General features: G+C 41.7%; 1 protein-coding gene across 9 annotated transcripts in view; it reads right to left on the bottom strand.

Moving 5' to 3' along the window:
• The window catches only part of LOC118264555 (tigger transposable element-derived protein 4), a 31,977-nt gene that overhangs the window by 1,658 nt on the left and 14,465 nt on the right, over positions 1-15,854 (bottom strand). For 5 of the 9 annotated variants that reach the window (XM_035577092.2, XM_050704938.1, XM_035577098.2 and 2 more), the window contains 7 exons: positions 10,634-10,785; positions 7,965-8,125; positions 6,969-7,116; positions 6,480-6,670; positions 6,235-6,339; positions 5,935-6,018; positions 3,515-3,571 (listed from right to left, as the gene is read on the bottom strand). In XM_035577092.2, the coding sequence (XP_035432985.1) occupies positions 3,515-3,571; positions 5,935-6,018; positions 6,235-6,339; positions 6,480-6,670; positions 6,969-7,116; positions 7,965-8,125; positions 10,634-10,785 (898 nt within the window). Of the gene's footprint in view, positions 1-3,514; positions 3,572-5,922; positions 6,019-6,234; positions 6,340-6,479; positions 6,671-6,968; positions 7,117-7,964; positions 8,126-10,633; positions 10,786-15,854 lie in introns of all 9 variants that reach the window. The other 4 variants (XM_035577095.2, XM_035577099.2, XM_035577097.2 and 1 more) reach the window with 4 other exon arrangements.

Here is a 15,854-nt window from a genome sequence, read left to right on the forward strand (position 1 = left end):
CACATTTACAGAAAATTTGAAGACAAAAGGCTTCAACGAGTACGTCGCACCAGTAATTATATAATTTAAAGTTGAGACGAGACAAACCCGTACACTAGTACAGTTTCTATGGAGACGCCTGCACTCAGCACGCCGTGCAATGTGTACGATTAACTAACTTCAGTGCCAACACCAACAACTAGGTGACTACGTGTTACCGCCGCACACGGCGCAACTGCTCTGCCAGGAGGCTGCGTCGCAAGCTATGTAGGGGGCTACTGGAGTCTCTCTGAAGGACGCGAAACGAAGTGATCGATAGAGAATCAAACATATCGACATACACTAAAGGATTACCAAGAGACGTGTTCTGGAATAGTGCGGAAAAGTCTTATTCGAGACACGGTAGAGTAGTTTGTTACTAAATCTCAATTTCATAGAACTCCGAGTAGGTGTAGTTTAATTAACAATAATAAATTAGTTAATTAGTCCACCTCGTCGGCCGAGCAGTTGCAAGTGTGCTGAGCAAGAGGCGCAGATAGTGCAGACCGCAGGTGTAACGTCGGGGGAATGTTGAACGAGCGTGACATTTGTAGCGAACCGGGTACACACGTCGGTGTCACACGTAATGCCACATCCGCCGCGCGAGCCCAGCGCAAATAAGACGCGGCGCGCGCCGCCCTCGTGCCATCGCGCCACTACCATTGTGCCAACATCAAACATCATAATCTTGAAATAACACCAGGTTGCCTTCTGACATTATCACTTAAACTTTTTGCACACATATTTTTATTTGCGATTGACATAAACCGTCATGTTGAAATTATACTTGTGTGTGACTTTTTGTTTTTTTTTTTACATTACAATCACATATCTAATTAGGAAGTAGTGATGCGACGAATGTTATATTTTAGACATTCGCGAACGCGAATGTGAATACCATAATTTCAAACTAAAGAATAAACATACATTATTATGCTTGGAACAGTCACTATTCAGAACAGTCCGGCCAAATGAATCAAAATTGAAATAATAAAAATTAGGGAAGAGACGAACTATGTAGAGCTTGAGTTCACGATTAAATTCCATACAAACTAATATTAATAAGTTGAAATTAAAAAATAATTACCTGAAAGCTGCCTTAACTAGAGATAGGCGATTGTTCGGATAATTAAAAATGTTGAGTAATTATAGGTACGAAAAAAATGCCCATCTTTGGCCATCCACTAACTTGGATTGCATCTACCGGAAAAACCACGCTAAAAAGCGTCTAGTACACTAGTGTAAAATATTAAATGCGCGTAAATGATATTTCATAAAAACGTTTTACTTTGAATGGCATTGCAGAAAATAACGATTCCTGGAAAAACTATAAAGACAATTTTAAGACATAGGTAGGTACTTTGCTAACTTTATAATAAAACATTTTTATTTTTATATCGATTATACTTGCATTAAAAATTTCATTTTTAATTCATTGGCATTCGTGAATATTCGAACATTTTGTCGTTCGTTACATCACTATTAGGAAGATTGATACTAATATCATCTCATATACCTAAGATTTTACACGTCGGCGGCGCGGCGTCGTCCATCAGATGGTTTTTCAGAATGGGATGTATGTAAGTAATTACATAGTTTAATGGGTGAGCCATCGAGACGCCGCACGCGCTCGGCCGGGTACTGGCTGCGAGCCGGTGGGGCGACGGGCGCCTGCTGCATGACGTATTAGCATCTGTTTGTGATACAATTCAGGGAAATACGACAAAGCCCGTAGATATACAACAGGTACTCGTCCCGCTTAATTTATGACCGCTACTTAGATAACGACATTCATAAATCACGTCTCATGAGAGATGCCTATCAGTTTCCATTTTCCATCCGCGACAATATTTACAGTCTACAGATAAAAAATACAATTTAAATTAGCATAACGTACTTGGTGTGGGGATCATAATACATTAATTACAGAAACAAGTTCGCACAATATTTAATTAGTATAAACGAGTTTGTTAATTATGCAAACGTTTTAACTGTTTTACACATTACCTATGCTTGAAAACATGTTTATTGTCTAAAAATATAAAACAAAAACGAGAACCACTAGATCAAGCGAGATTTGGCTACTTTTTTAAATAAAAAAATACATGTACCTACATATATGTATGTAGAAATTGTATGATAAATGTGGTATATGAACCTAAAACTTTATTATGGTAAGCTCAAACTATAAGAACAAAATGGGAGAGCCATGCTTCGGCAGAAATGGGCAGGCTCGACCGGAGTGATACCACGACCGAACAGAAAATGGCCTGAAATTGGCTTGCGTTGTTTCGCCATGTGAGTGAGGTTACCGGAGGCCCAATTACCCTCCTCCCCATTCTCCCCAATACCCGAATGTCAATCGTAAATTCCCTAACCCCTCAAAATCCGACAACGCATTTGTAACTCCACACTGGTGTTTAGGATGTCAAGCAGTGCAGTACTGATTCCTTACCATCAGGTGATCCGTTCGTTCGCCGGACCATTTCATAAAAATAATAATTTGTTGATATTGCTAATCGCCGTCACCTTTGTTGTTACCGATTACAAAGCACTTGATCGGCTACTGGCTTACTTTCTTGACACTGTATTGGGGCTCTGGGCTTATAATTTCTAAGTATAAGTTTGAAATCGCCAACCCTCCTTGAGTAAGCGTGGTGATGAATACTCAAACCTTCTGTGTGAGAACAGGTCTTCGTTTAGCGGTGGACACACACAGTACCTCTACTAAATTTTACAACGCCTCTACCGGTCAACTGTGGAACTAAAATTTGGCATACAAAAAAATTACGTCGTCGCTAGCGACTACCGACAAATACTATTGCTTCAAACTCGTGGTAGGCTGCGGCACTGGCTTATAATGTAAGGCGAGTATTTGGACGATTTGGCACTTGACAAAAATTATGAAAGCAATGCGCGCAAGTGATAAAGCTCATTTTCAAATATGTTTTATACACATTCATGTCGCTTTAGCTGAACATATCTATACGATGTATTAAATGTCTCAATTTTTGAGCAACTTGTTGACAACAATAAGACGAAAACTTTACAGCTTATGTTTATTTGAGTTGCCCGATTTTTTAGTTTAGTTTGTTGTTGGGCAATAATTGACGCTGACTGCATGCTCTTACTTTAGATGTCCCGCGCGCGCCACGGTAACACACTTAGTCAGTATTTTAATACTGTGTAGGATATGGCAGGTGGTCGTTGTCACACGTTGGAATGGAAACATTCATTCCGTTTTATGTAAACACCACATTTGTTTGTGTATAGTAGTTTTACACGTTTACGATACGTACTTAATAACATTGGCTCAAAACAGTGACGCAGGTACTGTGTCGTTACATTTATTTTGTATGATAAAATGATTGTCAGTACAAACACCATATAGTAATGGTCATAAAATAGCGTTGTTGAGGCACACACGAGCAGTTAGCTTCAGTAATGGAAACAAATGAGTTTCGTATGAGTAGGAGGGCAGGGTAGAGTACGGTACCTTGGACCGGGCGCCTCTGGGCAGCAAGTCTCGGAGCGCCTTGCCCACTTGGAACCGCTGTAACATGACGCCCTACTCTGTATCACAGTGCCTAACGGCGGCATCCTGCAGCGACAGTTCCCTGCTTTACTTCGGCGGTAATACAATATATTTATCTACAAACATGTGCTCGATATCAACATAACTAGAACAAACTAGAGAGGGTTCCATTACGATTGTGAACGAGTAGCTGAATAGCCAATCAATTATTATTATTAAATACTTTTATAGTAATAATTAAGGATAAAAATAATAATAAAGAAGAATGATGCTATGTAAAAAATACGTAACGTTCCATTATTTATTGACACAAAGAATTATTGTTTTTGGATTTTCACCAATTGTACAATTATTCTTGCAAAATGAAGTGTGGTTACACAGTCATTGATGGACAGGACAAAAAGCGCAGACTACGCGTATAGTAGCCAGCGCCGACCAGCGGGCGGCTGCCGTCGTACAGTGACTAGTCTAGTAGACTAGTGTCTAATCAATTAAACCAGCCACTAAAGGAGATTGTTTGCATTTCAATAATTTGTTTATATTTATACTTAATCACGATGATTATTATTTGGTTCTGCTGTAAGGCCTTCAATATATTCACCACACTGAGGGGTAAATTCATTAGCAATTTCTCACTTTTTTGGTATTTCCTCCACATCAGTGTTTGGTGAGGGACGCATTTATTGAGGTCCATGAAATTACACTGTCCGTACAAAATAGGGAACGATCGGTGCACAGATCCGTGACGTCAATCAGGGCGCTGCCTACGTAGCTACTTACCAGATGCTGAAGGTGGACAATTCTATTAATATGTACATGCGCATGTCATGAGTAGAGATGCAAGTCATGCGACACAAACGACAGCTGAGCTTGTGAGGGTGACGAAGGGGACGAACACAGCCAATGTAAAGTCAAAGTGTCTATTTGGGAAACAATGGGTACATTAGAGGTTGTAGTGGATGCTGCTATACATGAAGAGATCCTGCTATGTTTTGCTTTGGAAAGCGTACAAATACTGCACTGATAAAATTCTGCACTCCTTTAAATTAACTTCACCGGTACCCTTTAACGTAACTCTGGGAAAATCGGTGCAAACTGTTTGCTTTATGGAGTGCTACGTTTACATGTTCCACAAAATATATCACTTACTACGAGCTGGCAATAAAAGAATAATTGCAAATCGACAGACCGTCACGAGATTAGTGTCCGCCTAATGTTTGTAATGCCTTCAGACGACTCAGCTACATTTACAAAGCCAAATGATAAAAGTATGTGACAATTAACTTTTACTCTTTTATGCAAAATTAGATCTCTTCAGATGTAGGTCACAATGCTCAGAATGAACTAAAATTCAACGTAGACGGCAAACCGTGATCAATGTTTATTGGTCAATACATGGCGTATGGTCGTGGCTCTTACTGCCCGCGAAACTAGGATAAAATGACCTTCAAATCAATTCATTTTATTAGAAAGAAATAAAAGTGAATTAAAGTGGAAGGAACGAATGAAAATAATGTCGGTTAATGAACGTGTGCATTATACATAACCCTACTGGAAGACCCTGCACGAAGGCCCCACTACACAGTTACACTGTAGTGTAACTATTCTTTAAGCAATAATACATAATTATATACATAACTAAATATTAGTTATATATGTACTTATTTATGAGCATTAGTAAGTATTTAAACGTAGGCTCTATTTTGATAGCCTATTTACAGAAATAAATATCACTTCATTACAATATTTGTTTTTTTTATATATTTTAGCAATAAAACTTAGGGCTTGTCTCACAATGTGTGTGCCGGCGTTGTGTACCAGACTGAATTAACAACTTAATTAGTACGCACTATGTGACTGCGGTCAAACAGGCGCTTAATCTCAATATAACTGATCACCATGTATGACGTGAAGAGAGTTATACATGTTACATTATAGCTGCTGAACAATAGAAATGTTGAGTAATGGCGCAATAAATAAGTATTTATAGTTACTACGGAGAAGGACGGCCGTGACATAAGCAGACAACGTTGAACTCGCTCGAATTTGTTCAAGATTCATTTATGGAAGTAAGCATAGTTTACTTTATAAATTTTACTGTACACAATGCCACGCAGGTCTACTTTCTGACAAACGACAAAATATTTATAAGACCACGACGGCAATCGTCGGCGATGGACACCAATAATTCTTAATTTTCACACGATTACATGCTTTCCTTATGTACTCGTTTTTAAAGGTTTATAGAATATAGTAGGAATGTTGTACAACAGAGTGAAGCCGTAACGAAGTCAGCTGTACAGAGAACGAGCGAGCACGTGGTTTAGAATGAGCACAAGCGAGTAAGAAGTAGTAGGTTGGATACAGACCACGGTCTTTACCTCCTTGGTGGCGATGTTGTACATGAGCGCCGTGCCCACGTCGCGCAGCGCCGTGTCGCTGCTCAGGCAGCTGTGGACCGTCACCTGCGCACGAAGCAAACGTTGTTTCGTGCATATTCAGCTAAGGGCATCAATAAAACAAAACCAGAATGACCGTGGAACACAGATCGAGAACACTTACTCGCTCTCACGGGTTAATGCTCAGACACACAGTTTGTTTCTGAACTTTCTGACCAATGGTGAAGGAGACAGTGACAGGGAAGTCAGTCACAAATATATTGACATCTTAGAGGTATGTACCTTGGTGGTGGCGCGGATGTTAGACAGCGGTTGTCCGTTGTACTCCCACTCGCTGATGTACAGCAACCACTCCGAGGACGAGATGTTCTCGAACAGGTTGCACAGCTGTGGACGTCACCGACAGTTTTTATTCTCATACTAATCATCAATTCTCGTACCAGTCTCCCACACGGATCGCTATCTCAATGTTGCAGTACGCAGAGAGTGAAGTATCGTGGAAGTAGAGTACAGCGCGGGATACGTACGAAGAGTGCGAGCGCGTATTGCTCGGGCGGCGAGTGGCGGTCCACGTCGTGCGCGTAGTTGAGCAGCGCGTGGTGGCGCCGGTCCTGGTGCAGCACCAGCGACACGTCCTCGCGCAGCGCCGCCGCCGCCAGGCAGCGCAGGCAGCACACGCGGACCTCCGCAGGCAGCGCCGCGTCGCGCAGCACGCGCCCTGCAACACGCACACACTCACTACACACCGCTCACACACCGCCGCGCCCCACTACACACCGCTCACACACCGCCGCGCCCCACTACACACCGCTCACACACCGCCGCGCCCCACTACACAGAGCTCACACACCGCCGCGCCCCACTACACACCGCTCACACACCGCCGCGCCCCACTACACACAGCTCACACACCGCCGCGCCCCACTACACGCAGCTCACACACCGCCGCGCCCCACTACACACAGCTCACACACCGCCGCGCCCCACTACACACCGCCGCGCCCCCGACCACGTACCTATGAAGGCGAGGAAGTCGTCGCCCAGCACCCAGCTGCCCTCGCCCTGTACGAGATACTGCTGCAGCTCGTCCACGCTCTGTCGTTCCTCCGGCGTCAGCTCCACGGTTTCTAATGCCTTTGAAAACTTTTCAAATTCTTGCACGCCCTGAGGAGTAATACATATACATATAATTGAATCAGTCAATATGCTACATAGTCATACAGCTACAGTCGTACACGGGCTACGGTAACCGCTCACCGCCCGGCTGAGTATTACATGCAGGCTGTTTTGATGGGCATTTGATTCTCACTTGACATGACCATCATTTTGCGAATAAGTGTTACTGGTATGCTCCTCTACTATATTCCTATGTAATGGTAACTTACGTCTTTGACTGCCAATAGAAAACTGTTGAAGGTCAATCCTCCGCTAACGTCGGTCACCGGTGACCACCACGGCGTTCAATGTGATAAATACCTAACGCTGCTATTGATGACAATACCAACAGTTTTTACTCAAAAATCAATCAAAAGTTATAATGACTTCTAACCTATCGGTGGGTGGGCAGTACACAATAGTAGTATCACAATAAATAATAATTACTTTAATGACTTTTGTTTGTTTTTAGTTTTTTTTAACGAAGTTGTTGTTTCCTTATTATTTTTTTAATTGGATTTTAACCTGCTGTTCTTTTCCTTCACTATATTTTTTATAAAGTATCGGCACTAATTGATTACCGTATTAAAATAAAGATTCCTCAACCCCTTGAATTGAACTTAAGTCAATATGAGAGAGTTCAAACGAAGTACCTCTATAGCTGCAGAAGTAGTAATAAGTTGTGCATTTAGGAAATGGTGGAACGCTGGCAATCCCGCAGTTCCAGCGACCGGAGACTCATTATTATATTTATCGCACGCAACGTAAACATTCCCGCAACGTGCAGTCTGCGGCTCGCACTCACGCGGTGCCTTTATTTAAACCTTCCGCGGCTCACTCAGTTAATCTCTACTCACATCGATATCAGTGAACACGATGGGCGGGTCTCGGTTGCGCTTGCGCAGTTCCTCCTCGCGCCTCTCGTCTGCCTCAGCAGCGAGGGCGTCCGAGCTGGGCCCGGCGCGGGACAGGTCCTCGGGCACGCCCGCCGCCGCCGTCTCCACAGCTTCCGCCATCTCTACAGCATTCACAACCATTCTCCGTTAGAGAGTCATAACATTATCCGTTCCAACATATTCTAAATTGTTAATTATGTTAACAGGAGGGTTAGGTTAACTACTAACCTAAAACTTGGTCGATACGTGGCACCTACACGAGACTCGTGATCCCTTTGGCGAGCCGATGTTTTGTGCGTGAAGATATGACCGGTAGTCGTGGAAAGAATCACTCAGGTAGCATAAGATTTTGATCCGAATTAAAAATGTGGAGTTCGCAACGTGGCAATCGTGTTCGGTCCCGCGCGGAAATAGCCGTAACATAAATAAAGTGCAGAGGGCGGCGCAGGCGGCGCGGCGAGCGCGGGCCGCCGGCTCGCCTGGCCGCGCGCCAGCCGCCTCCGCACCGCGCGGGTATTTATACTTCGTTACTCTCTGCAGTCAACTCTTCGTTTGCGTTTTGTATACAAGTGTTACCGATTTCGTAGCCCTACACTGCAAGGGATTTGTTTAATTTCGACAAGTCTCACTATTTCTGAACGTTCCTTACGGAGACGATGGCATCTGCAAAATGAAGTCTTCTATATATAGTTAGTACTAGTGGACTTATTATTTTTTTGTTCACTCATTATAAGGAGTAGCATAGTTTATTTGCCGCCTCCTGAGATACAGGCATTGCCTAGTTTAGGAGACAGAGCTTGGTGTAATTTGAATGTTGGTATAGAAATAGAATACAAAGCCTAAAGATTAAAGTATTTAGTCTAATATACAAGTTCCTAACTTTTGAGTCAAACGTCGAAAGTAGAATGATCTATTTCGTGGTTTGCCAAGTCGATCCTTGGAGCGACTGTAGGACTCGGTCAAACGGCGACTGTACTAGTCACACGTTCAAATAGATTATTGCCGTTTTGGTATGCTTTGTCCGAAACGCACAATTTAATTTTAATATAATTTTATTCAGTCAAGGTGGGCCGAAGGTTTTAGTGGCCCGCTTCTCATACATGAGGGTGCGAAACCTGGCAAATATCAATGTAACTATTGCTAGCTGGACAACCGGCTACCGCACAACGTGTAGTGGGTTCAATTCCCGCAGGGAGAAACTCTTTTTGCGATCCACAATTGATGTTCCGGGTCTGATAATAACTTTCTAAGATTATTTACCTTCCACTGACGTATGACGAAACTATCGTGAGGAAACCTATCTAGTTGAAGTATACTTTTTTTATCTAATTTATACCTAGTGTAGTCTAGGCCAAACTACTGAGACCTAGTGTAGCCTAGGTCTAACTAGTAAAAACTAAAAACCGTGTTCACCAGCGATGCTTAAGTTTAAGCATGGCTGGTGAACACGGTTTTTAGTTCATTAATTAGTAACTCTGGGTTAACAGATGCAGTTATCTGTTAACTCAGAGTAACAAAATTATAAGGAACCCCGAAGTCAAGATAGGTGGCACTTAGCGACGACTTCGTTTGCAACGGATGAATGATGTTAACCGCTACTTACATTCTAGGAGGCCCAGATATCTACTGCAGCTCGAAATTAAGAGGCGGATTTCAATGAGACATACTTTGTGTAGGTATAATTTACCAAAGTACTTAGATACATACAAGAAAAATGCTTTCGAAAATAGTTTCGTCTAAAATATAGGCATTCCCTATAATAATAGGTCACTTAACAGCGTGGACACGATTTCAGGTTAGAGCATTTTCTCTCTTATTCTACGCAAATCTTAGTTAAGAGACAGTTTTTTTATACCACGACGGCGGCAAGCACGCGGCCCACCTGATGGTAAGTGGTACCGTGGCCTAAGAACGCCTGCAACACTCGGGGCACTGCATGCGCTGTGCCGATACTTAGAAATCTATTTACTGTATTGGTTTAGGAGTGATTGGTGAAAACGGTGATTGATTTTTTTGGCGTCGCGTAGTTTTAGCAGTCGGACCAAGTACAAGCAATCGTCGCCGCCCATTGGATCCGCAACACTAGAGGAAATACAAGTGGCCGGCCAGTTAGAGATTGGGGATTTTAGATTTGTCTTCGGTTCTTATAGAGCTTATTGTCAAACATACATAATTATACACCCAGTAATTGTTATTCTGCTTCAGGAACACCCTAGACTATTTACAACAGGGGGCCAGTAGGGCTGATGTCTGATCCGGAGCTGCGGACCACCTACCGAGTTTATCGGGCTCTGGTTCCAAAAGCGGGAGTAGGAAAGGGAGGTTTTTAATCAGTAAGTCCAACACTTCCTCTTGCCTCGCCAAAGGCGGGAGAAGTCATTGGATGATTTTCCCCCCTCAAAAAAGCCCTACCCCTACGGGTCACCAAGGTTCTGGCTTGGAGCAGAGGAAGGGACGGACGATTTTAATACATGATAAATAAATGAAAAGTGTGACAGCTTCATTAGTACAAATTCTACAAATGGAGTCCAGCTGTACCTCGCGCTACCGAGATAAATAAAGCTAATAAAGCGAGACTGCTGTTGTACTTGTATATCCCTAATTAGGTGGTATGAGTGCACGGTGCTCACCGGCGTCGTCGTCGTCGGCGCGGTCCCCGCGGCCGCGGCCCTGCTTCTTGCGCTTCTTGTCGCGGCGCCGCTCCTTGCGCGCCAGCTTCTCCGCCAGCGTGCTGCGCCGCGCGCCCAGCTCCTGGGACGCCGCTCTGCGCACAGTGCCATCTCTACCGTCACTCGGGTTTGTTCAAATAATACTGCAACATTACTGGATTACTTATATATTTCGATAGATTAGGTATGCATTTATTTGGTGCAAAAAAGACGCAAAATGCAAAGTACCTGTTAAGCACAAATAAAACACAAATATTAATAAAAGATCAAATACTAACACTAAGAAAAATAATGATAACTTAAAAATCACGTTTAATCATATCGTACCCAGAGCAAGCACAAATAACTAAGCAATTTTTCCGTTACCACTCGACTAATTACATTACTGCAAAATAGTTTACTTCATTGTTATGTCGTGCACAGCGCTGACAGCGGTCGCCGCGCCGATGTGCGAGGTTTAAACCGAAGTACGCGAGACTTACCTACGGAAGTGTTTAAAATGATGCGACTATACGAAATTGAAGCGGTTATCATATTTTGTTAGGTTTAAGATTAAGAATAGGTACTATAATCGTTGTAACCTTTCACACTGCTGTTGATGCCGAACCAAGAGTTAAGCCTGAGTGTATGTATAACAAACTAAATAACACAACAGTCGTATAAAGCAAAACATAACGTCACGCTTTAGTTGTTAGAAAAACTCGTCTTGCAACGCAAGGGACAAACAAAAGGGAAATCTTGAGATCTTCGGCCACGGCCAACAACAACAGCCGGGGGCCTACTCTAATTCAACGAACGAACGAAAAGACTTCGCAGATTGCATACTACAATTCTATTTATTGCGAACTTTCGTGAACTAAAATTAACGAATTAAATGAAGATAAATAAATAGGTTTTGATATGAAATTAAAAATAATACGTTATTTTAAGTAATTCTATTAGTAAATCAATAAAACCTACGGCCGAAGATTAAACGAAACGTCGGATTAGAGAAACGGAGTAGGCCCCCTAGGCTTATAATTTCTAATTTATCAAACAATAAAAAAATTAATGACGTATCAACCAGTCCAACCAGTTTCCTCTTTGCAAATCGTATAATACGTACTATTCATCATACAAGGCAACAAGTAAATTATTTTTTAATTATCGCTTCCCATTCTTAATCCCCGATTCCCCAACAGCGATTAAATTCCTAGCCCCCCAAAAGGCCGGCAACGCACTTGTAACACCTCTGGTGTTTTGGATGTCAATGGGCGTCGGCGATTGCTTGTCATCAGGTGATCCGTCTGCTCGTCTACCGGCTTACACCATAAAAAGTATCACCTGTGTCATATATGTACGTTTGTCCGCAATTGTCTCGCGATTGGCTGACCCGATTTTGATTCGGTTTCAGAAAACTGTTTCTCTGTTTCTTAGCATATTAATAAACTTAAAACAAGAAAGAGATTTTATTTATCTTGCCCCGTTTGTTTGTTGGGGTCAAACCTAGTCATTGAAATTTTACCCCCTTTCTGACGGCATATCGATCTGGTAATTATGTATTTGGTGGACTCTATTAATCTCGGTGCCCATACAGTTAATCTAAGTTTTTCGACAACTACCTCCATTGTGAATAACATACGACGATCACAACGGAGGCTTAATTTGTGGAATAGCGCACATTAAAACTGTCCTCAGCGAGCTACCTCACTTGGTGAACATATAGTTAATATGAGTCGCTTGGATATCCCAGTTCTTTAGTATGCAGGTACGAAAATAAAGATTAATTCAGAACAGGTACCATTCGTTGGCTACTGAGCTTACCAAAAGTTACAAAACATACGTCTGTGTACTGAGGCAAACTGTATTGAGTAACAACTCGCAATTAAATTACAGGGCTGTATCTGGATATTATAGTACTTTAATATGTATTTACCTTTTGTAATTGACGTAATACGCTGCGTGGCTTGCTGGCTGTACTGTTTATAATCAATAAGAAAACCTCAACATCCAACTTTAACTTCCCTAGAATAAATTCCACATTGACGATCAGACCGTAACCAATTAATAAGGACCACACTGATATTATTAATTTATATCCAACCTCATTTTTATAATCTGGTAAAAACTGACCGTGTACAAGCTATCTACAAATGAGACACACGAGGATGAGTTGACGTCTGTTTATTGTTGAGTCGGAGAACGAATAGTAAAGAGTCAGAAGGGACGCCGCAGGCCGCTGGACGCGCCGCGCGCCGCGCGCCACTCCCGCAGCGCGCGCGCGCCGGCCGCCAGCAGCGCCGCGCCGCGCCGCCACCACGCAGCGCTGCACAGTGCACACCAACGTGCGCTCATACCTCTACTGCCTTCGTTTGATACGTCAGGCTTTTACTTATTCATTCATTATTTTATACACTAACTACCACTTTCCTGCTCTTTTCTGAGTACCTAGCTCAAGAATGGGACTTACATAAGTATGAACATAAAATCACGGTTTTGTCCCACGCCAATACCGAGTAGGCAAAAAGAGGACATATTATAATCTTTGTAGATATATTTTGTTTAGTTTTTAAATATACTAATTCTATTAGTCTATTAGGTACCCTGTGTCAACTGTCAACCCACACTATTCTAGTCAAATGGGTTAAATGGAATGAGTGGGGGGAAAAAGAAGGTACCCAACAACAGCAATGTACGTCCATTTAACTTCCAAACGGTATTTATTGAACTTCTTTATCAGGTTAGCGCGTAATAGCTTCAAACAAGCCACAGATTACAATTTACATACATACATAATATACATTTATTATTAACGGCCAACTCTTACGGTACCTAAAGGATCACCAGCTGCTCAGTGACCAACAATACGGTTTTCGTAAAGGTCGGTCTGCTGGTGATCTTCTGGTTTACCTGACACACCGATGGGCACAGGCGATCGAGTCTAAGGGGGAAGCATTGGTAGTTAGCTTGGACGTATCAAAAGCCTTCGATCGGGTTTGGCATAAAGCGATAGCTTCCAAGCTTCCTTCCTATGGGCTTCTCGAGAAATTGTGTGAATGGGTCTCTTGCTTCCTTGCAGACAGAAGCATTAAGGTCGTTGTCGACGGAGAATGCTCCGATTCTCTGTCTGTAAACGCAGGTGTCCCTCAAGGCTGCGTGCTATCACCTACCTTGTTCCTTCTCCATATCAATGATATGTTGCAAATCAGCGGCATTCATTGTTATGCGGATGACAGTACAGGTGATGTCTATTATACCGGCCGCGCTAACATTTCTCGGGAAAACGTCATCGAGAACCGAAACAGACTTGTGTCTGAAATCGAGACTTCTTTGCGGAGAATCTCAGATTGGGGTGAACTTAATCTGGTCCAGTTCAATGCCCACTAAAACACAGGTCTGCGTGTTTACCGCTAAGAAACTGCCGTTGGTCGTCTCACCTCAGTTTCAAAGTACCCCTCTGTCTGCCTCAGCCGGGAATGGAATACTTTTCCCTCATCAAACCAGTCACAAGTGAATGAGCCAGGTACGTAATGCGGGATCCGCTTATATTGACATCGAAGAGAAATGACGGTATAAGGGAATAAGTGGACGTTACACAGAACGTTTAGTGAAAAATACTTTTTTTGCGGCAATTTAATAGAGAAACAACATTAAATGAAAAGAAAAATTCACATAATAAATATGATATTCAATTATAGATATATTTAAATTGTATAAATATATTTTCAAGATGTAAAGAATCATATGTGACCACCGGTCACGTCGCGTCGGTCATTAAAATGGACATGATTGATCGAAAATGGCTCATAATAAGCGACACGCCACTGTAACGGAACAAGGGAAGTTATTATATCCCACTTTTTATGAAACATTTTACGTAGAAACCAAAATTAGTTGTGTAATGACGTCATACTAGGCGGTTGTCAATATAAGCGGAGTCTTATGGCGCATTTACATTAGTCGGTTATACCGTATTCGGCTGCAGGCCGTATTCGGTCACCAACTATTATAAACAGGTATTCGTTTGGCCGTGTTAATTTGGTTTCTGTTAAACCGAATGCGGCCGCCGCCTTCGGTGACCGACCTACGACCGACCTAATGTAAAGGCGCCATTAGCTAACGAATTCCACTGTATTCGGCGCGAACAGAGCCAGAGCTTTTGTGGTGGGGGTAAGTTCGTGCATCGTGCATTTCTATTTTCTCATTACTTCTGTCTTTATCTTTCAACACAAATTTTATATCTTTTTCATATGTTAAGTTACTTCAAAATAAACATGACTAAATGATGGCAATCACCTTAAAATAATAAGAAAACAATAATAAAAAAACCCCCGACATAAAAACTTAATTTCCCTTTAAAAAGTAAAAAATAATAAAAGAAACTTAATCTTAAAGTACCTAAGAATGTACTAATAATTCTAAAAAAAAAATACGTCGCGTTGGGGGACCGCTCCTAATTATTTCTTACTTATCTACGATTTGTTCATAAGTATCACATGCTCGGTGTTAACATTAAAGTAAATTGATGTTTAAGTACTTAACTATAAGGCAGAAAATAGAAATATAGCGGCGCGAACGGCGGTGTACAGTTCGTATGAATGCGGTCCCCCAACGAGACGTATTTTTTTTTTAGAATTATTAGTACATTCTTAGGTACTTTAAGATTAAGTTTCTTTTATTATTTTTTACTTTTTAAAGGGAAATTAAGTTTTTATGTCGGGGGTTTTTTAAATTTTTAATTTAATTTTTTATTTTATACTTTTTATAGGTAGGTTAGGTTAAGTTAGGCTTAGTATATTACATATACTTACTATAATTTCGATTCTTGTTAAGGTAAAGATTACATCTAAGGTTAAGCTCGTTCGCTTTTTTTTTGACTTATTAATTACTAGTTTTTGTTTCTATAACGTGTAACAAAATACCCATATACATCAAGAAGGACTGATGAATACAGGTTGAATAGAGTCTCTACACGAAGTTTCAGCTTAAAATACGATTAAAAAAAATTTATCAAATACTTGGTATCGCATGGTTTTCGATTTTAAATCATACAAACATGTCACAACACTACAGAGGTCACTCGCTAATATTACGAAACATTTCTTCTGTCAATCTGATCGCCCAGTACCTATCTAGCTAATTTTGAATCACGCGGCGGCGCGATTTTGAAAAATTCATAACTTGGTACCATGAAAACATGAGT

The sequence above is a fragment of the Spodoptera frugiperda genome, chromosome 26 (assembly GCF_023101765.2).
Source record: "Spodoptera frugiperda isolate SF20-4 chromosome 26, AGI-APGP_CSIRO_Sfru_2.0, whole genome shotgun sequence".
NCBI classification, from domain to species: Eukaryota; Metazoa; Arthropoda; class Insecta; order Lepidoptera; family Noctuidae; genus Spodoptera; species Spodoptera frugiperda.